The sequence below is a fragment of the Ascidiella aspersa genome, chromosome 6 (assembly GCF_963924565.1).
Source record: "Ascidiella aspersa chromosome 6, kaAscAspe10.2, whole genome shotgun sequence".
Classification (NCBI taxonomy): Eukaryota; Metazoa; Chordata; class Ascidiacea; order Phlebobranchia; family Ascidiidae; genus Ascidiella; species Ascidiella aspersa.
In genome coordinates, this window is record NC_139452.1 from 8,557,695 (window position 1) to 8,579,549 (window position 21,855).

Here is a 21,855-nt window from a genome sequence, read left to right on the forward strand (position 1 = left end):
CAATGAGGACAAGTTTGAGGTTAACGTACCACTATAATGCTAAGCTTGTTACCATACTTTCTGCTTTTTACGTTCACTGCACCTTTTGATACGCACTTTATCATCGTCAGTTTATCATACGTGATGTACTCGACCTATTTAGCTTTAGCATTTATTTACAAGCTCATTACACATTCGTGCATATTGTACCCAGGTAGTCGAACCGTTTGACTTTTCCGGTTCAGTTCCGGTTTCGGTTCGGAGTAATTTAAAAGTTCCGGTTCAGCTCCGGTTCAGCTCCGGTTCGATCATCGTTATTTCAAAATCGGTTCATAAAGTTCCGGTTCAGATACAATATAATTTGCGTTAAATCTCAAAATGTGGGTCGATAATTGTAGAGAATAATCTTTGAATTGTTAGTCATTTAATCTAAGTTCGGTGACTTATTAAAAAAACAGCAACTCAATATTGAAATATATAAAAAATGAACGATTTTTTTATTCAATATTCATATTTTTTTCATAAAATTTCAAACATGGCGTAACTTGGCTCTGTAAAATAGAAGTTATGACGTCATGTTGGAGCGAACCGCTTTTGTTTACAGGTTCGGTTAAGGTTCAGGTACTTTCAAATTATTCGGTTCAGTTCCGGTTCGGCTCCTTAAAATCTTATAAAAACGGTTCTGGTTCGGTTACGGTTCGGAAAAAATTGACCCAAAACCGGTTCATAAAGTTCCGGTTCGGTTCCGGTTCGACTCCCTGATTGTGCCTAACATTTATTTTTGTGTACTTTATTCATTACTGATTTGGCCACTTCTTCTACTAATCCTGAAACCCACACAAAAGTATAAACTGCCAGAAACACTATGTTGTGGCGGATGCATATCAGTCACCCTCGGCGAAGCGCGCAATTTACTTTTTTTCAATGTGATGTGCTTTATTATCGCGTTAATCACGTGTACTGTTGACCGGAGTCTTTTCAATCGACGCATCTTATATTAAATAGCAAAGTTTGTCCGCATGTCGATTGTCGCCGGACGACGGCATATGTTCGCTGAGAAAGAAAGTAATGTGCCCTCTTACAGATAAAAACACTCTATTACTATGAGAGAAAGTCGCGCATCTCAAGCCGGTCGTCCCAAACTGAGCAGTTTAGTGTCGGGATTATTTGCTTTAATATCACGCAAGGCTAAACAATTTCTGTTTTCAAGTTTTACGTTTGTTAGTAATCCTAAAACGATAAATGTCACGGGTTTTCACCTTTGCAGAAACAAAACAAAAAAATTGCATGTTAAACTGTCACAATTTTTTTTAACCATCGGCTGCAACATGCGGCTTCAGCAAACTTTCAATCACGCCAGTCGATTATACGCCGTTTTTACACAGGACGTATCCTTATAACAGCGGTTCCCAAACTGGGGTCCGCGGACCAAATGGGGTCCGTACAGCAGTTTCAGAGGGTCCGCAAGGAGAATTAGTCTTTAAGTTTTTTCATATTATAGGCTTTAGCGAACGTTTTTAAACATTAATCTATGTTTAAAAAAATATCTGTCATCATTATTGTCTTTGGTTATACATTATTATTCGTTCATATAGCTTGTTTTATGATGTCTCTTGTGACATCACAAAGCATATATTATGCTGTACTACCTGCTATCAGCGAATCGTTCGCATTCGTTAAAAAGTTGTTACATTAGAAAGAATCGTGACTGCACTAGTTTACTACCAGAAACATGGGTCAACTGACCCTTAAATTTTTATAGGGCCGCCAAAATCAAAATAATTGCAACGGGTCCACCAGGCAAATTTTTTAGAAAAGTTGGGGAACCGCTGCCTTATAAGGTAATAGTTTTATTTTGAGAAAGCATTTAGTTAAAGTTGTTAAACCCTTTCAGACAATGTAGCGGCTGTATGTCTTTGCTTCTACAATTTTGGACGCCTATAACTAGGAGTGTCAAACGAAAGAACAAGGCCACCAGTTGTTGACATATTCCCCTCTGCCCCCTAAAGAGCAAAGCGGCATAAAAACAAACGCTGACACTTATTTCATTTCAGACTTCTCAACTGCAAAACTGATCCAACGAGTTAATTGTACAGTTTGTTTTGATGCGCCTATAGAATGCAATTTTCTGTTTTTTGGTCTTTTTGTTTATAGGGTTATCATCGAATGTAAATAGTCGATCAGGTATACTTTTGGAATAGTGTGTCATTCTATGCATACGATTTATTGTCGAGAAAAGACCGCGGTAGTTCCACAACACAATTAAAACTGGGTAACGGGACGCGTGGCAATCCAGGCCGCAATTTTTGGACGTGCCTCGAATGAGGTAAGAAGCGCCTTGACGTCTGGATGGCAAGCCCAGTCCATATTGAGACCATCAAGATACCCAAGCATGCTGCTGATGGCGAAATCGGCTGTTTGCGGATCCTACAACAATAAAGCCGCCATTATTGCAGGATAAAAATAAAGAAAGGAAGCTCGTTTTTGACACAAAAAACATAAAGAAAGAATGCTCGTTTTTGACATTTTGGACAAATGACCTTATTTTGTAAAATATCTTGTGATTAAATTAAGTGTTTTTCATTGACTTGCTCTCAAAATAACTTAACTTGACTGGGTCTTGACTTGGGCAACCGATGACTTGCACTATAGGACTTGACATGTTATTGATGCAAAATATTTGACTCGGACATTTTGAAATGACTTGTTTACAACCCTGTCCTACCGTGTCGACAAATAATAAACGACAAGCGGCTACCTTAATAAGTTAAATTACTTAGCCTATCAAGAACTTCCATGCAAATCGGGAAATCCGAATAAATATACTGTTGATAGATACCAACTCTCGATCGAAACTTTATTTGACTAAGGATGTTAGTATAAAATGTCTTGTCCTAATTTTAAATCTAACGACAGGAAAAGTACGATAATCAGTTAACCAGTGATCAAGAATGGAGTCAGTTTTGTAAAAGAACACTCAGTATACGTGGATTATATATCATTGTGTAGCATGACATATTTATACAATATTTAAAATTATGAGGCTTTAAACGTCTGGCATTCTTATTCCGCTCGATAATAATCTTGCATAGTCAAATAGCAATGGGATTTTATTTAATGTTTCCAGGAACCCTTTAATTGTATATATGTTGATGGGTCGCAATCGGTTTGTTGCACATACAAACGAACAACTAACCTTTCCGAACAGATACGGTCCACCCGACGACTTTATCTGTTCTTCCATCTTCGTAAATACAGGCAGGACATGCCCTTCCATACCTTCTTTAACCATTGCCGCCTGGATATGTGTAATATGTAGTTAAAAACTTGCCATGCAATGGTAAAAATATACACTCAATGCCATAATGGCAAAAGTTGTTTTGTTATTGACATGTAAAATACCCTTATATTAAGCTTCGGTGAAAACCATTCCCATTTCCAGCAAAATGAGTAGTTCCTAGGGTTGAAAGTAGGATAATTTGAAATTTAAAACGAATGAAAATTTTCGGAGATGACGTCACAAATTTATGTCATAAATAAAACAAGTAACCTTAAAAATCCTATACTTTTCGCTTAATTTCGTGTTACGACCTTAGTCACAATGCATTCACTGAGAACAAACGAGCATTTCGCGACGATAGAATTTGTTTGTTGGATTGAATTTGCGAAGAAACATTAAAGAAGGAAAATAAGAAAACAGATTTTTTACCCCAACTCTATTCCGGCTTTCTCTCATCACTGGACAACACTGTATTATGCCTAGAAAAATTGGTCGATAACGAAGACCATGCCTTTCGAGAATTATTGCTATTCTCAAATATACAGGCGTCATTGTAAAATACGTTACTATACTCACTACTTGCATCTTTTCGCCGATACCTTGCAAAACTTTAACTATAACTGGCGCCCACTGTGTGGCGTAATACCGACCCTTTTCCGTAATTTTAAAAGTCCTTGGGCCTAACAAAAGTCGGTACTCATCACGAAATCTTTTTACTTATACAATTAGCAATTATTGCTTGATACTGACTCTCTTTTCCTCGTCTTTTTCTTCGAATGGAAGCTTGAGGACCGCCTCGACGAAAACCTCCATCCACACGTCATTCGTGGCGGCGCTCAACTTAGTCCCGCCGTCAAATCCCAGTTCGGCCCCAAGATACCGCAGCATGGCTCGGCTGTGTGCCAACGGCTTCCCGTCCACGTAGAGCACTGGCATGCGGCCGAACGGCATGCCTGGGGAATAAAAAAGAAAAAGCTAAATGGAATTTCAACCTAAAATATTTATGTGCATATTTGTATAATTAATGTAAGACTTTTCGAAGACACCATGTATAATATATATTGTGTGCCTTATGGTCGGTCGCGGCTAGTTTTACTCTACCATTGGGTATCCAGAGAGAATATATGTAAATCTTGATCCTTACGAACTACATCCAAACATACCTTGTTATTCTCCATTTTGTTATAAAATTTATCACTATATCGTCCACAAAAAGACGGTTTACAGAGGCTAGAAAGAACCATTTTGGGTTTATAGAATGCAACGCAGGAATAGTATGTTTATAGGTTAACGTTTTTAAATGATTCGACCGAAATTCACTTTTTTGGCGCGCCGATATAAAGTTTACAGTAATCAGACAGGACAGGCACAGGCGAAAACTGATCAAATATTAACAAAGTGTGCGATATTGATTTTCCGTCGATAATAATTGTGCTTCAGCAGTGGCGATAATAGAAAGCTGATCCTTTTTAATGCGAGCGGGTCTCGCTGGCTTTGTTTCACACACAGCGGGATAGTATTGGGAATTTGACATCTATATATTAAATAGGCGAAGTAATGTACGTTTAGCACATGTTTTCAATGCCTTAACGCAGTGTTTCCTAACCCATGGGTAGAGACTCAAAATTGGGTGGCTGTATGATTGGGTTGGGTCGAGGACTGCTGCATTTCACATGGTTTAACTTAATGAAAATTGTCTGATCAAGATTGCGGTAAAACTTAAGAAAATACGCAAGCACTCCGATGACATGGATCATATTAACTAATTTCGCAGTTATTTATGCTATTATCTTGTGTTTTGTTTGCTTACAGAGAGTCCAGTCAAGCGAAATTGGCAAAGCTTCGCTGTTTTAGTTATACTTTAGGGCAAAAACACTCTTTTGACCCCGAAAGGTATTTGCGAGCATATACAGCTTGCACCCATAGTCTAAAATAAACTTCCTAAGTTATCATTTTCACTATAAATATTCTTACTAGGCTTGAGAGCGGGCCAGTCGTCCCGTTCCACTCTGCAGTCTTCGTATTCCACACCAGCCTCGACTAACATGTACCGACTCATTTCGGCAAATCCACGGCTGTTAAAATAGCAGATCTTAAACGAAGGCATGGCTAAACTGGATAGAACGACTGCAAAGCAAAAGATCAGAGAAAAATAACTTTCATTTATTTCGCCAAAGCAAACACTTGAACAGACACAAAAACGACAGGCCTATCACGGGACAGCGAACACTTCACTTCATGCCAATTGTTTCATAAATAAGAACCGCTTTTCACAATTCGTCCCATTGTATATCGTAACGCGGCAATGGGGGAAATATTTGTTTTAAAAATCTTATTGTTAAGATTTTTTTTTATTGTCTTTATTGACTAAAAAAACATTATCCTTCTAGACTCCCTGGTAATGTCAACTAAATAAAACTTTTATGGAACGCAGTAGCTGAGTGAACCCTCTAAACTTTTCAATAATGATCAAGCCATCTGAGAAAATGATTAACATACAGTTGTTTGGCACGGTTACAGGTGCCATATAAAAGCTACAGCCATCACACTTATAACGCTAGCCTGACTTAAACACTCGGACTTAGCTGGTCTAGTTCTAGCGAATGTGAGTGCTGTAGTTACGGGTAAAAAGGCTCTGGCTCTTAAGACGAGAGCCGACGGGCTGCCTAAGTCGCTTAGACGTTCCTGTTTCTGACTCCAAAGGAGCAGGCCGCTAAAATACCTGTCCTTAATTTCTTGAACTCTAGACAAATTCACTCCACTCAGTAGATATTGCCCGTTGAGTATATATTCACCTCAGAAATACACATGATAAGGTAGCGCGGGGATTCAATCCGCTAGTCTGTTGGACGTAGAAAATAGAAAGAATTGCGAACGCTGAAAGCAGGCACACAGTTCGGCGCTAGGTCACGCATCAGTGGACAACCGTCAAGTGAGTGGTGACGTTAAATTAGGCAAAATCGAGAATATTGCATGGTAAATGCTACACCAGTACATCTTAAAATGCATAACTGTACAGCTACACAACTCCTTACTTCATCCCTTCTTAATCAGAATTCGCAGTCACAGTGCGCGCTATTTAACCGAATCAAACACGCCCGTTTTGTCAAATCAGGTTTTCGAACCGACTCAGACAAGTTTGCACAACTGGCGGCAACAGGTACAGCGTGGTCGTGACTGGATTGGAGAATTGTCTACAGCAGCTCTAGGCTGGCATAAACCGGCGCTTTGGGCTCTATAAGCCAGCGATGTTGGCTTTCGGTGCGATCGCCTATTATTTGCAAACATAACGAGCGCGAAAACCGCTTGTTTACTGCTCTATGGGTTCGGTAGTGTTTATTTTAGTTGATTACCCAGCACTTTTCTTAACTACATTCAATGACCTTTACACAATTATTGCTGGGACCTAATGGGCCAAAAACCACGTGTGTGCGAAACCTCGCCTTTAACAGGCTTTTCAATTTTTAGGAAGTGTTTTACTGAACTTTCCGTTTTTTCCAAATTTTCGAAACCGACATGTCAGTACAGTGGAGCCTCGCGCCTAGCACAGATTATTTTTCAAATCTTGCAACGTTTTCTTTTTTTGTTAGCTGACTATTAAACATTAACTCCCAAGAGGTTTTTCGCGAAACATTGTAGTAGAGCATGTAAAATGAACGTTCGAATATTGGCAAGTTGCGATGAACATAACGCTAAAATGCAACGCTTGTTACCATTCTAGCTGCTTATGTACGTACATTGCCCATTTTGATACGCACTTTATCATCGTCAGATATCATACGTGATTTACTCCTATTAGGCTTTGGCATTCGTTTACAAGATACATTACAGATCCGTGCATAGTGTGGCAAACCTTTATTTTTATGTACTATGGGAATAAATAAATAACCGCTTTGGCCACTTCTTCTAGTACTGCTAAAACCCACAAAAAAATATATGGAATATCGGAAACACTGTGTGACGGTTTCGAAAGGACTACTGCTAATTGTGGATACTAAACAGGGCTGATAAATGTTGATCACACTCATTTGTAGTTCCGCACATGACGGAAATTTCACGTAGTAAGACAACCCTTACTTACCTAAACAATGTGTTAAATGATTACCCCATAGCGACTCTGTATCTTTATCTTGCCATAACTGTGTCTGCTTATATTCTCGGTATCTACGCTGGTCGGACGGACTCAAAACCAAAACGTGCACATTGTGCGCAAAATGTGCACTTGCGATATGTGCACGGTTCAGTGCACATTTGAAGGTGTACATTGTGCACTTGCGATATTTGCACCAAATGTGCACTAAATCTGCATCTAATGTGCACCTCACGTGAATTTAATATGCTATTAATGTGCATGTGCGCCGAAAGTGGCTAAAAAGGTGCACACTTTCCGTGATCACTTTTTCCACCGCTTGTGATGGCAAGGCGCTATTTGTCCGGCAGACGGTTATTATCGAACTTAAAAACAGACAGACATGCAGATGCAGGATTTGTACTTGCTAAATTCTTACCAGAAGATATACAATTGAAAGAAAAACGGTCTCCGTGGATAAGGACCGCGCAATTCTCGCCAGATTTTTTGTTGCTTAAAATTGTATGAGAAATTCTGCAATATATATTTACAAACACGAAAGGCAATATTTGAATGTAAAATCGCAATGCTATGGCATGCCACGTCAGATAATCTCACCTGCAAGGCTGTTAAACAAGCATTGATTGCTCGAAGTCTTTGGCGAAAAGGGAAATGAATACATTCAGGTGCAGAGCTAAAAAATTAAGTGTACAGTTTTGTAGTAAGAGTTTTTATGCTAACGTGGCTAAAAATAGGTTTGCAATTTGCAATTAATTAATGTGGAAAAAATTGCAAACGAAAGCTGGGAACGTTGCATAGTGTGTGTTTGATTCTTTTCTCTGTATTACATATTTAACATTACATATTTTTTTATAGAGAAATCAGGTGGCACTGTATAAAGACAAATTGTATTTGATTCTCGACAAGCTTTCGCACAACCGTGCTTCATCAGGTCAAAGTATAAATGAAAACAATTAAAATGCACGTAAAAGCACAGGCGCAAGTAAAAGGCGATAAGAATGGTGACGTCTAACATATCCACAGGCACATGCTCGCAAAAGCGTGTTACTGACGCAAAAACAATTATGCTACGATGCCTGCGCTTCAAGGTACGATGGGTGTAGTACAGCCTGCTATGAGGTGTGAGGATATTTTTTTATGTTTCTGTAGCATTTTTCTACGTTCGTCTTCAATTTCCCTTCAGTGTAATTGATTTTTAATGTTTTTATTTCGATAGCCTTTCATTTTTTGTTCATCTTTAATTTATTTTTACTATAATTCCATTTTCCTTTGTCATTTGAGGTTAACGTTATTTTTTTTCTGTCGCATTTTCATATTGCCTATCTATCGATAGTATTTCGTTAATAATCTTGTTTAAAGTATTTCGCAAATATTGCTGTTGCAGTTTAGGTTGCGTTTTCCGTTTAAAATATTTCTATTCGAGCATTTCCAACTTTTTATCTTACGATTGGTTTTCGCCCTGTGGTGAGTATTTTTTGGTTCCTTAATTGTTTTTGTGCTATATGTGTGCCCTGACGCCTTCAATTTTCTGGTTTTCTAAAATAAACTTTTGTGTTTAAGTTTTTTAAATTTACGGAATTATGGCCTGAATTAACGTTGTACAATCACTCATTCTAAATGTATTTCATAATAAAGAAAAATGCTCGTATTTTTTTAAAGGCAGTGAATCAGAGAGGTCGATCGAGCCACTAATTATGAAAGTTGTTTTAAAGAGTCATTGGTCATTTTAAAAAACCAACATTTTTTTCTTAGTCAACAAAATTAAAATGGAATATTGCCCTTAAAAAAGTGGTCAAACATAAATCTTTACATACAAGAAGTGTTGCCTTACGTTTAAAAGGTCCTATCAACATGCAATTGGGTAGGGGTGCACAAAACTTGACATTTTATTCCGATAACCAATATCGTGAACAAAAAGTATCACAATCCGATACCCAATGACGTCATAACCATGACCACATAAGCAGAGTAGATAAAAATTATGAACGTTTAAAAATATTTTTAGGTTTTACGGCTAAATTTGCAGGTTTATTTACCTCCAGTTGCTAACTTATTTTTTTAGTAAATTTATCCCATATAATCGGAAATCTATAGAATTGGGACTCAATTAAAAAATATATAATAATAAAAAGAAATGCACAAAAGATAACATGCATTACTTGATCTTCTCAATACAATAAACATCATCGTAAAAATCATTTCATATGAAGTTATTTCTTTTACTCTATAACGTGCACTGATACATTCTAAGTTGCACATTGAGCGATAGTGCAATGACTCGAGGAGTCGATTTGTTTTCCTGGAGTCGGACTCGGGACTCGGGACTCGAGGAGTCGATTTGTTTTGCTGGAGTCGGACTCGGGACTCGGGACTCGGGACTCGAGGAGTCGGTTTGTTTTGCTGGAGTCGGACTCGGGACTCGGGACTCGAGGAGTCGATTTGTTTTGCTGGAGTCGGACTCGGGACTCGGGACTCGAGGAGTCGGTTTGTTTTGCTGGAGTCGGACTCGGGACTTAGGACTCGAGTAAGACCGCGCAAAACTACCCGAATCCCGAGTCCGACATGCGTATGCGCAGTACCAAATTTTAAAACCGATATGGCCGCCAACTGGAAATTGTAAAGGTGGAATAGCATATGGTGGAATATTTTCCAACCATGATTTGTGAGTGAAACAATTATACGACACTCCTAAAAGTGGATTTCTGAACATCAACGCACTTTTAGTTACATAAATTGGCGGAACACAGGCTGTAGAGTGTGGGTCGGACTCGGGACTCGACGAAATCGCACATTTGACCGGAGTCGGACTCGGGAGTTGGACTCGGGTGATTTTTAACCGACTCCGCAGCCTTGCTTTTCACAACTGTGATGATGGAAGAACGAAGACCAGAGGTTGACGATTTGAACGCCATGTCCTACCTATATTATCCAGTTTTAGAGCATCTCTACGATCGCTGCTGGACTTTTCATTACCTGTGAGTACGTATGTTGGCAATTTCTGCCTATTTAAAAGATAGTAAAAGTTTGTAAAATCGTTGGTCAGCTTCAAAAGGCCTAGATTAAAGTTGTTAACACACATATGTGCGGTCATCTTTCATTGAATAGTTTGTAAAACGTATTTTTATTGGCGGATTTAGAAATCGTAAGAAGGTCGACCCTCGCCTGATCTACCGCTTCTTCGATCACGTGATGTTTTCCTGGATTCCGATTGGCGCACGTCGTTTCTGCTGGTGCGGGGTTGACCGCGACTAGAAAAAGGCAAGGAAAAATACTATTAGGTAGTTTACAATGTTGCCACTTTTAGATTTGCTTGAATCGTAACGATATTTATTTGTGTGGCGTTTTATTCTGTTGGATACTGGTATAATTCTTTAGGGTTTTCCTCGATGTCTCACAGGCATATATTTCTTTTAACTATTTTCAACTATTTGTTCAACAATTTTAGGATCTTCATGGTACCCACACAACAGTAGTTGGACTTTGATGCAACAATCACGTGATAATGGAACGATTGAGGATGAAGCAAAACAGTGTTTATAGTCACTTTCGTATTGTTCCCGATCTTGAAAGTAAACGTGTGAAGTTATATTTAGAGAGTTCAGCAGCGTATTTTTTAAAACAGAGCTGTAGATACTTAAAAAAAGCCCCTCTGGTTATCGTAATTGTTAACCAACGTTTCGGCAAGCTATTTTAATCGCCTTCTTTAGGGTGAATGACATCGAATACTCGTAGTACAACACTGTAATAATAACACCTTTCGTTGGCTATAAACTAAGATATTGGTTTAACCGCATATTATTTAATAATAAATTTCGAAGCCAAAAAGGTCGAGTAGATCGACAGCATCTTGATTAAGACGTTTCGATACGAACTTGTATCATCTTCAGTTAGTGTGACTGAAAATCAAATCAAAGCTTCACTTATAAAAGTTAGGACGCAATTGCTATCATCAGAGTTTTTACAGTTGGAGCCTTTAGGTGTTCGAAACGTCGTATCGAAACGTCTTAATCAAGATGCTGTCGATCTACTCGATCTTTTTGGCTTTGAAATTTATTATTAAGCTACATTACAGATCCGTGCATAGTGTACCCACGCTTATTATGTAATCCAACAAATCTATGCAGGTTGTATATCATTTTGTTTTAGGCATTCTGCATAGTATGAAAAAGAAATATAATATAAGGAAAACACCCCAATGACAACGAATTATTTTTTACAGCATTTTTAAAGCAAATATTAACATTTGTAGCCTAGGTTTGACACCTATACAGGGTTATATAATTTTATGATAACAACTAAGTTACATTTACGCAATTTTAATACATACTTTATTTGTTGTAAGTTTGTACAAGCTAAAAACGTTTAAAATGCGCTTTTAAACATCATAAGTTTTGCTTATAGGCCTATTCATAATCGAACAACAATGTTACTAAGGTGGCGTAAACTAGGGTTGTTGTTATTTTTGGTAAGTTAGTAACAGGGTTACACGTCAGGGCAAACAATATCAAATAACTGCTAACGGTGTGCCTTGGGGTAGTACAGGAATAGCATTTAAATTTAAAAGACGCTGGAAAGTACGTCAAGATAAACCCCACTTACAGACCATTATTACGTCATAATACTTCCGTGTTGGCCTCGGGCATTGTTTTACTCACTTTTCCCTCATGGATAACTCTATACATGGATAAATGAATTGAAACCGAGATATCCACTTCTACAGTGACCTCATAGTTTACTTGTCACTCATAGTTATTCTATGTCAGTGTTTCTCAAAAGGATACTATCGTGTGCCCGGGAGGCTATCAAAGCGTGCCGCGTACTTTCCGTTATTTGAGAAAAATAACTTATTTGCATTACAAATAGGCATAAAGCCAAGCATATTAGACTTAAATACACACTATCGATTGGAAAACTGATAATTTCCCAACTTTATTTAGTCCCTTGCCATGTATTAAGGACGATTCTCAAGTTATAAATCGTTGTTTAATAGAAAGTGTTGTCAATAATTTTTGGTTCTTTACTGTGCCACAAGCTAAAAAAGTTTAAGAAACACTGTTCTATGTTAAAAGTTTATCTAAACAATTAGTTATGCAACGTTGTATGAAATGTACCTTATTCAAATTGACCTAGTTTTGCGTTTACGTGAAACTTAGCCTATACTTCGTAATAACGTTGGAAAAAAAATACATGAAACAACAACTAACGGGAACAAAGAACTAATCAAATTAAACTGTGCTAGGCCTACTTCAAAAAGATTTTTTTTAATCATAGCTTTAGCATGACCCATACAAAGGAACTTTGTATCGTTGCCCGAAAGTTTTCACTGTTTAATTGCGGCTTAAAAGTTGGCAGCGACTTTATATAAGGCTCGGGTGCAAAATAGGCCAGAAATATAACTTTAGCAGCGTTATCGCAAAGTTCACAATACAAAATTGCCAATGCAAGTCGCGGATTCAAAATGGCCCAGAAAAATAGCTATTGGGGCCTTATCGTTAAGTTGTGAGCATAAAATGGCCGTTCAAAAACTCGCTGAGTGGCAAACTAGAAGAAGCAAACTGTTTTGATAAGTTACATAGGTAAATTGCAGGTGTTAAATTCCGGTTGAAAATATCTTTGCAGCCCAATGCATGACTTGCATGCAAAAATAGCGAAAAGTATCTTTGCAGGACTTTTGCTAAGTCATCTAACAGTTCTAGATTACAGATACAGTTTTTTTTGGCAACTTTGAACTCCCCAAAATAAGTTAGTAACAGGGTTACACGTCAGGGCAAACAGTATCAAATAACTGTTAACGGTTTGCCTTGGGATAGTACAAGAATAGCATTTAAAGTTCTTTTAGGAACTTTAAACTCCCCGAAATTACCCTCGAATGTGAAATTTAGTCAGCAGGCTGGTAATTGTGACATCACAGGCTCACAAACACCCCATCGAAATGACGCCAGCCTCTTCCATTCGCGTGCCCCGGGGCCAGACGATCATATTCTCAATGTCGTTTGGGAAGCTGCTCTTTCGTCACAACGTCGATTGTGACGTAGTAGCTTTGCTTGTATAAAAGGGGGTGTTCAGACGAGTTAATGCTCACTCGGAGTTGCTACGGCTCAAAGACAACCCAATCTCAATCAAAAAGCTCTTACCGACGATATTTAGAAGTTTAGACGAGAAGAGAAGCAATATGAAATCAGTTCTCGTTCTTTTGGCCCTTTGCGTAGCCGCTAACGGTAAGTTATATATTGTCTTCGTTCTGTTACAAAAGGTATTCTCGACCTATTTTCTCGGCCATCCGAATACTAAACCTAAAAGTATAACAAAAACACTTAAATTTTCCTTATTTAACTTCATACAAGCGAACAAACCTTCAGACATTAGCATAAACCATAAATGATTGCAAATATATTTAGTACGAATCAAAAACAGCTCCTGTGGTAGTGATGTTTCTGCTCTGACGTTTCGTCAACCGTATGATAAGATATATATTACGTTGGAGAAGAAATGTAATAACCAGAGAAGACGTTTTTGATTAATATTTTTGCCTGGTAGCAACAGTTTATATATATTTAATAGAAGCAATGCCGTCGTATTATACTTTTGCAGTTTTCTCTGGTACTGGAGAAATCTCATTCAATTCACAATTATCATGCCTATTCTGAAATAACCAAACCAATCAACGGCCACTTAAAACACAAGGGTCAAAATCACCGAGTTAACAGCTTCATTCTTTTGTTTAACCAATAAGCAGTTTATTTTCAATGTAAGTCCAGACCACTTAAAGTCGTATTGAGTGATATCATTAGGGAAATAGTCTAGTGTCAATATTATAGCAAACCAATCTGTTGATGGATAGCAAAATTAGTTTTATATTTGGAGCATAATGGTTGGAGGTTGTAGTAAGACGAAATAATAATATCAAAGCCCATACAGAAATAGGTATCATTTTAAACGTTTCGTATAACTCTTTATTCATTTTCAACAATAACTCTTTATTTATTTTCAACATTTGATGCTGAAAATGAGCAAAGAGTTATTCGAAACGTTCAAAATGATACCTACTTCTGTATGGGCTTTGATATTCTTATTAAGTTTTATATCTGTTTATTTTATTTAAACAGCTGATTTTTTTATACGGCGCATTTAAACTACTTCGAATTTTAGGCCCCAAATTGTAATCAGACAACCCTCTTGTTAATTTCGACAGCATTGACTTACTATGAACGCCCAACACCTCGTCGGGGTCCTATTGGTGGGGACGAATACCCCCACAGTCCGGGAAGTCCCGGGCCGCACGAAAGCGAGAGCGACGACGATTTTGACCAAAGTCCGGAACCACAGGATCCTCGAGGATGCATGAGAAACTGTGTCGGCCCGGATAAATGCCTCTCTCGCAAAGAGATCGACAGTCTTCCGAGGCGTTGCCTTAACTGCATCGACAATCGTTGCGGTAGGTATTTCTACAAACGGTTAATTTTGAGAGATATTTCGCCCTCGAAAGTGCTGCAACAGGTGTCTTTTAAAATCTAGTGATAAGTCAAGGCTTAAAGCAGTGGCTCTCCACCGGGGTGCCGCGACGCCCTGGTGTGCCATTTCGCCGATAGGTATTTAAGAGTCTGATTTTTGCTCAATTGGTAAGCTTGTTGATACAACTGTCTGTATACGATTAACGACCATTATCTCAAATGACATTTTCCTACATATTTTAAGTTGATTGTGTTGTTTCAGTTCCATGTATAATAACACTTCATTAAAATACTCAACGAAAATTTTAGTCGGGTGCCGCTACTTATTATTTTTGAGGGATGACCTGAGCGATAAAAGGTTGAGAATCAAGTTTATTTTAAACCTAACTTGTCGACAAAAGGTAATTAAATAGTTTATAAATCAAGAGCAAAAACAGGCCAGGGCGAAACAATTTTATCAACTTTCGACCAAACTATATGCGTTTTTTTGTTGTTCTTTATTTAGGTGACATCAACCCTACCAACAGGAGTACTGTGTTGGGCTGCATTTGGAATGCTCGACGAAACTGCCCTCGTTGTCCTACTCTGATTGCGAATGACAGAGCGAGGGCGGCGAAATGCAAGACGTGCAGTGTAGCTTGTCCTGTTAATAGTGGGTATACCTCGTGCACTATAAAACGAAAAAACACATTGCAAAACCTTAACTTGGTAAAACTAATTAGAATTTTGTCAAAAAATTGGACGAAAACTTAGTTTTTGTAGTTGCATACCAATTTTTTCAATTAAAATATTTCTCAAAGGACTTCAGATCGGATTTAACATAAATTGAGGCTTTTTAATTGGCGACGCAACGCCCGGTTTGGTGTGGTGCAATTACTTTACAAATGCTGAACATATAAAACAAATTAATTTGACAAACACCCTAAATTTAACCTGTAATGTTGCAATCCGTATTGCAGTTAGAACTCCGTTTTATTTTATTTTGCAGACCGCAGAGGTTCGGATTCGGGTTCAAACTCACCGGGATCTCCAGGTACGCTGCACAAGTAGTAAACAAGTTTAATTGGGCAAAACCACATAAAGTAACTCAAACTGAGAAAAGTCCAGCTAAAAATTGCACCAGTGCTGAAACGATTTTGACAGCCCTATATTCTCTTACACGACCCCTTATCGAATACAGTAGGCCACCAGTTTGCTCTCTTACTCTTTAGTATGCGCTAAAAATTATTACCCCAAATATATGTAAAATTTTCAATTGTTTAGCCTCTTCAAATTAGGCTACCTAACATAAACCGTTTAATGTGCAAAGGTCTACCTTGCTACTACTGCAATATAGCAATACAGTGATATATTGAAAAATACAACAAAACACTTATACTGCGAAATCTTGCGCTTTAGTCTAATCGACGCAAATCCGGGTAAAGGCGAAAATCTAACTAAGAATTTCTTGAAGGTCGACGAGGCAACGGGCGTCCTTCAAAGCAGGGGATTATCAAGGCGATGCGCCAGTGCTTCATGTCGTGCGCTGCTGCTGGCAACTGCACCACTGTCAAGCAAGCCAAGCAACAGATGAAAGCGGCCAGACAGGAGTGCAAGGAATGCGTTGTCGATGAATGTGGTAAGTCATCCTAAAAAAAAAATTAAAAATCGTAAAAAAAATTTGCAAAACTAATAACTTAGGAATGTCAATGCAATAAACGCTCGCCCAACCCACCCTCATATTTCTAAAAGTCTAAACGTCCCGTGCTAATAAATTCTTGAAAATGAGGGAGATAAAGATGGGTAGTTTGTACCATTCCGACACGCGAAAGTTTAAACTGCTACAGGAACGAACTACTATAAACATACTTTTGCGCTTAAACATCTAAACAAGCCAGTTAACGTCTAGTAAATGGCTTATTTTGTTCAAAGTGGTTAAACAATTCTAAGGGCGAATAAGTTGCTGTTCAAATTAAACGGCTATAACGGGTTATTTATTAAAACTGTCTGATAGAACCACATAATAAAACACTGCAATTTTATGTAATAAATTCCTGCTCTAAAGTAAGTAAACAAGATTTGCCAAGAACTCAGTCAGTCAAACCAAAAGACAAAAGACCATAATATTTGATACCACAAGTTAACTGACTAACTACTAAAACAATAAAAGATACGAGATTGGGTGAATTTGAGAATTATTTAGCCTAAAGTTATGGCAAAGCAAAAAAAAATAAATTAGCCAAAATACAGTTTACCGAACATTTCCAAACGTTGAACAACAAGCCGTCATTCGCCTAACAGTTAGAAACTAACCGAAAACTGAAGTTAATTGAGACCAAACGACAACTTGCGATTTTATCCAGGCGCCTACGACCGGAGCAACAGGAACGAGATAGTGGCCTGCATCTCGGATGCGCGGGAGGACTGCGACGAGTGTCCGGCTGTACTCCCCGAAGAGCAAATGAAGAAGAAGCAGTGCAAGGCCTGTCTTAGGAATTGCGCTCCAAAACGAGGTGGGACTTTTTGCGACGTTTGAGGTTTTAGATTACACTTTGGCTTCGTGGTTCCAAGCCGGAGGTCAACCTCGAGCAATCATTTAAGGTTTGATTTTTAAACGCTCCTTTGGTTACAAATTCACCTTTTCTCATTTGTAACCTCAATTTCAGGATCTGTATAAGGCTTGTCCGACTTTTCCAAGTTTTATTTTATACGAATATTTTTAGTTTTATGTGAACTTATACGACTTTGAAACTTCGATTTTGGGTCGTAAGTCTTTCTTGAACGGTGATCTGAGCTATTAACTTTAGACACTTTAATTTAGATGTTTTACATTTCAACAGAAATTCAGTCGTTTTAGCTCAAACGACAAAACGGCATCAGGAGTAAATGCACCCATTGCGTTAAGAGCGATTGTATCGTGCGCAAGTAAATAATAGCATTTCAACGCAATTTATTCGTCAAAAATATCAAACATACCACGAGTGCATTCAACTCAGTTTGTTTGCCTCGTGTAAGTGTAAGTTATGTGAATATCTATACCAGAGGTTTTCAACCTATGGGCCATGGCCCAGTAGTGGGCCATGACGCTGTTTTCAGTGGGCCACAGAGCTTTGCATACAGCGATATCAGATATCAGGTCATTATGAACACATAAAAGTCTGACAAATAAATACCTAGTGTTATGTTGGTGAAATTATTTCGTTTTACATTCTGTTAGATTTCTCGCCACCCAATGTGTGGTACGGATGCAGGGAAGGTTCTCCAAACGTAACAATCGCCTTGCTTACGTATTATTGATTGTTACGGTAATTGTTTTGTTTGCGAGCAGTAATTTTGCCTTGATTAGGACAGCGCTCCCACTGCTCAGCAACCGGTGTGCCGCGACGTTCCCGTGGGTGGGGGTTACTTGTGTTTCCGGGTACTTTTCAATCAGTCGAATTAACGTGAAAATGAATATCTCATAAAGGTAAATGATTTGACCTTATGCAATGTTCCAGGTGTAAATTTATCAACTTCAATAATAATTAAAACTTTTTTAAAATCTATGTTACCTTCTATCGTCATAAATCGAATACTGACTTAACCAACAGGAACTCCCAGAAGTATAAAAATACAACAATTGCTTTTAAATTTTACACCAACGTGGAAAGGGAGATTAACCATGCGCTCGAAAACAATATAATATCATTGTAAATATATTATTGGCATTTTGTGATAGTCTTGGGAGTTGTTTCGAAAAATATCCGAAGCTACAAAATACAAAGCACCAATGACCGGTTTTATTTTCCAAATGCTATTAAAAGCCCTCTGTTTATCGTCAGCTATTGCAAAGGAGTATCATTTTTAGGACTTTGACTATAGCTTCAGAAATTTTCAGAAAGTCTGTAAAACCGCAAATCAGAAGATAAAGCAATGTAATACATAAAATTTTCGGCTCCTTCGGCGCATTTCATTATAAACTGCTCCTTTTTCTATTGGCTGCCCATGATATTTGCTGCCCCGCTTTATATATTCAGCTAATCGGCTGATGGGCGGTCTCAAGCCACGCCATAAAGTATCGGGCGACGTAACACATTTTAAATAATATGTACAAGCTTTATTAATTTATTTTGTTGCTGAAACTTTGTGTTTTTTATTAAGCGTTAATGGGCCAACGTTTTTTACTAATTTAGTGGGCCATCAGCAAAAAAAGGTTGAAAACCCCTGATCTATACACAAATACCAAGTTTTTTAAAATCCGACAGGCAAAAAGCTCAGGTAGCATTTAATATTTACGTTAATGTCTTACAGGTAAACTTGTTTATTCCAACACAAATACCCACTCATGAAAATTATAAAAGTTGATTCGCGTTACATACAGCGTATAGTGCGATTGAATTGTGGCCTTGCAGTGTTTTTTTTTAAGGTGTTTCAAATTTCTCCAGCGGTTTCCCAAATTTTGGACTTGCAACTTTTTGGTATTTAAATGAAACACTTGCGGTCTCTTAAAACTACTTAACGGTCAGCCAAACGAAACCTTAAAAAAACCCTGGCCTTGTGCACAAATTAATCTGATCCAATCGCGAAAATCTTAAGTTCAAACAGCTAGGCGTCACATTCAAATTTAACGGCGATTTCAGTCAACAATATTTAGGTAACAACCAACTTTGTATAAAATTAAGCCTACGAAAAATCCCAAGGCTAAAATTCCTGTTTCAAACAGTTAAACGTTTCTTTTTTCGTATTTCAAGTAGTTTTGCGCTTATACTTATACCTCTCATCGCGCAAGTGCTTATCGACGTTGTACAGCCTACCTCTGAGAACTTTTACTGCTACAGGTTTCTCTATAAACAAACCATCGGGTTTAGGAAACACATTATTAAACTTGTTTAAGTTTGTTTGACTCATTTGTATACAACAGTTTTCACCAGGCGGACCACCAAAATACTGAAAACCTTAAAAACAAGAGTGTATTTCCCTCATTGAATTGAGCGCGATTTCCATTTGTGCAGGCAAGGGAACGCGATTTACTGGTCCCCCACCAACCCCCAGCCGTGGACCCCCGCGACCCCGCAAGCAAATGGCTCGTGCCGAGTTCCTGGCCAAGCTGGTATCCTGCCTTCGGACACGTGCCGTGTGCACAAGCTGCCCTGGCGCTAACGAGTTGCGCCAGAAAATGAGCAACGTCGGCGAAGGCTGCGTGAGCTGCGTCTACGCCGAATGTGGTAAGCGGTACTTTTTGGTCGGATTGTGTGGTACCTGAAAATTATATTTCCTATTTTTCGAAATATTTTTGGTAAATTAGTTAGGCTCAGATTCGACACACTCTAGTAGTGAGACAGTAAAAGCCAAAGGAATACAAAATGTTAGCATGTGGCTTTATCGATATTTTAAATAGCTTTTTTCGCAACTTTGGATAAATCACTTTGAACGTTGTTTTACGCTTTTAGTTTGTTTTGAAAGATGAGAAATGCTCTTTGATCCCTTGTTAGCCAAAAAGAGTAATTACCCTAAAAAGTGTAAAGTTTTGAAACTTACGTTTACACAGCGTTGAACCCTTTTTTATAGAGATCAAAAACCCAAAATTATTTACACCGACAACGAAGACAGTTATAAAAATATTCTAACACATACAACTGGGAAAACTTACGAAAGCCTTATATCTTGCTATGCGTCTAAACGTTTACCGATATTTTAGGTGATGTTGACCACACCGACAAGAACAAATTTGCCCAATGCGTGTTCGAAGCGAGGAGGGATTGCGATGAGTGTCCCGTCATTTCGGAGGAAGAGCAAAAGCAGAGGAAGAAATGCTCCAAATGCAGGAAGCGCTGTCAGCCTTTCAAAGGTTACCTATATTTGCCGTGAATTCCAAAAATGTAGTACGCAAATTCAAAGGTAGACTTAGGAATGGCCCCCATACGCACATTTCTATAGGCTGAAAGGCATGCAAATATTGTATTGTGTATACTTTGAGCGTTAGGTGTCATTCACCCTGACTAAGGCTATTAGAATAGCTTGCCGTAACGTTGGTTAACAGTTACGATAACCAGAGGAGCTGTTTGATAACCAGCGAGCTGTTTTTGATTATTATTACTATGCCTGGTAGTAACAGTTTATATATTATATTGTGTACATTTTTCAGTTAAATCACAAAGCCTTATACTATACAGTTTCTGCGTTTTCTACATACTCCTTTACGTGCAACTAATTTTGCGCCCAAATATTATTTTCACTTGGAACTGTATTATCAATTTTAAATGTATTCTATTCGGCTTTTTATAGACGACACAGCGCAAAAGAAATCTTACATCTTCTACTGCCAATACATTTACTCCCATTAAACCACTTTCAAACCATTTTAACAACCCCTTTAAACTATCGCTGTTTTTCTATTCAGCTCTCCTCGGCAACCTTGGAAGGGGGCGACCAACGGCCCCACAAGGGGTTTTCCCATTTTCCCCAGTGACCCCAACAAGCGTCGTGTACACGCCACCCATTATTCTCGACGGCGATGCTAACCCCAATCAAGGATAAGTGTTATTTTTGCGGGCACAGACAAAATACAACACTGCAAATTCGTCTGAAAATTGTTTCATTAGCAATTATCAAATGTATTGGGACTAAGTGTGATTTGTCTAGACTTAGAGGCACTTGCTATAACCTGTAGCTTTTTCTGTCCGTAAACCTTTGCCTGTGTGAGTAAAAGCTTACTTGCTTATCAATAAACAGTTGTTAAAGTTCGAAGTAAAAACTATTAGAGACATCGCTTACCAAAAACTTTCGTTTTGACCTGTGAACAAAGCCTCCTAACGGTTCACAAGATAACTGTTTTTGTGTGACACATATTTCCGTTACCGACAAAAGTATTTCACCTGTGTGAACACGTTGCTGTCACAGTTCCCGGCTGCCAAAAAGGCTTCGGGTAATGAAACATTTCCGCTTTTCCGTGTCGCCTTTTTTTCATGCAAATTCTCAACTTGTCTAAGCGAGAGCGTTATATGAATATACTTCAGGCATGTCTAGTCAATAAACAGAACAGTTGTAGCGGACTGATTTGCTTGCTGGCTTTTGTGCCAGCGAATCAGTGTTGAAAC

At 38.3% G+C, this 21,855-nt stretch overlaps 2 protein-coding genes across 2 annotated transcripts; one reads left to right on the forward strand and one right to left on the reverse strand.

Annotated features, from left to right (window-relative positions):
• Positions 1–2,184: 2,184 nt before the first annotated feature.
• On the reverse strand, positions 2,185–5,810 carry LOC146139519 (glutathione S-transferase 1-like). Its single transcript, XM_083391100.1, has 4 exons — positions 5,234–5,810; positions 4,010–4,212; positions 3,176–3,277; positions 2,185–2,406 (listed from the first exon to the last, which is right to left on the reverse strand). Exons 1-4 carry the CDS (start codon positions 5,364–5,366, stop codon positions 2,242–2,244), a joined length of 603 nt encoding a protein of 200 aa, XP_083247226.1. The 5' UTR covers positions 5,367–5,810; the 3' UTR covers positions 2,185–2,241.
• A 7,634-nt stretch (positions 5,811–13,444) lies between these two features.
• LOC146139520 (uncharacterized) lies at positions 13,445–21,507 on the forward strand. The gene is made up of 9 exons (XM_083392303.1): positions 13,445–13,567; positions 14,542–14,784; positions 15,306–15,452; positions 15,789–15,833; positions 16,254–16,418; positions 17,143–17,292; positions 19,771–19,983; positions 20,457–20,606; positions 21,159–21,507. Exons 1-9 carry the CDS (start codon positions 13,522–13,524, stop codon positions 21,293–21,295), a joined length of 1,296 nt encoding a protein of 431 aa, XP_083248429.1. The 5' UTR covers positions 13,445–13,521; the 3' UTR covers positions 21,296–21,507.
• The last annotated feature ends 348 nt before the right edge of the window (positions 21,508–21,855 follow it).

What these genes read in the sequence shown, in the direction of transcription:
- LOC146139519 (XM_083391100.1), bottom strand. Translation starts at nt 5,366, where the DNA reads ATGCCTTCGTTTAAGATCTGCTATTTTAACAGCCGTGGATTTGCCGAA. An exon ending in CTGGCCCGCTCTCAAGCCTA is followed by an intron (nt 4,213 to 5,233) that starts GTAAGAATATTT and finishes TTTATTCCCCAG; the next exon opens with GCATGCCGTTCGGCCGCATG. An exon ending in GACCGTATCTGTTCGGAAAG is followed by an intron (nt 2,407 to 3,175) that starts GTTAGTTGTTCG and finishes TTATTGTTGTAG; the next exon opens with GATCCGCAAACAGCCGATTT.
- LOC146139520 (XM_083392303.1), top strand. Translation starts at nt 13,522, where the DNA reads ATGAAATCAGTTCTCGTTCTTTTGGCCCTTTGCGTAGCCGCTAACG. An exon ending in CCTTTGCGTAGCCGCTAACG is followed by an intron (nt 13,568 to 14,541) that starts GTAAGTTATATA and finishes TAATTTCGACAG; the next exon opens with CATTGACTTACTATGAACGC. An exon ending in AAACTCACCGGGATCTCCAG is followed by an intron (nt 15,834 to 16,253) that starts GTACGCTGCACA and finishes AATTTCTTGAAG; the next exon opens with GTCGACGAGGCAACGGGCGT.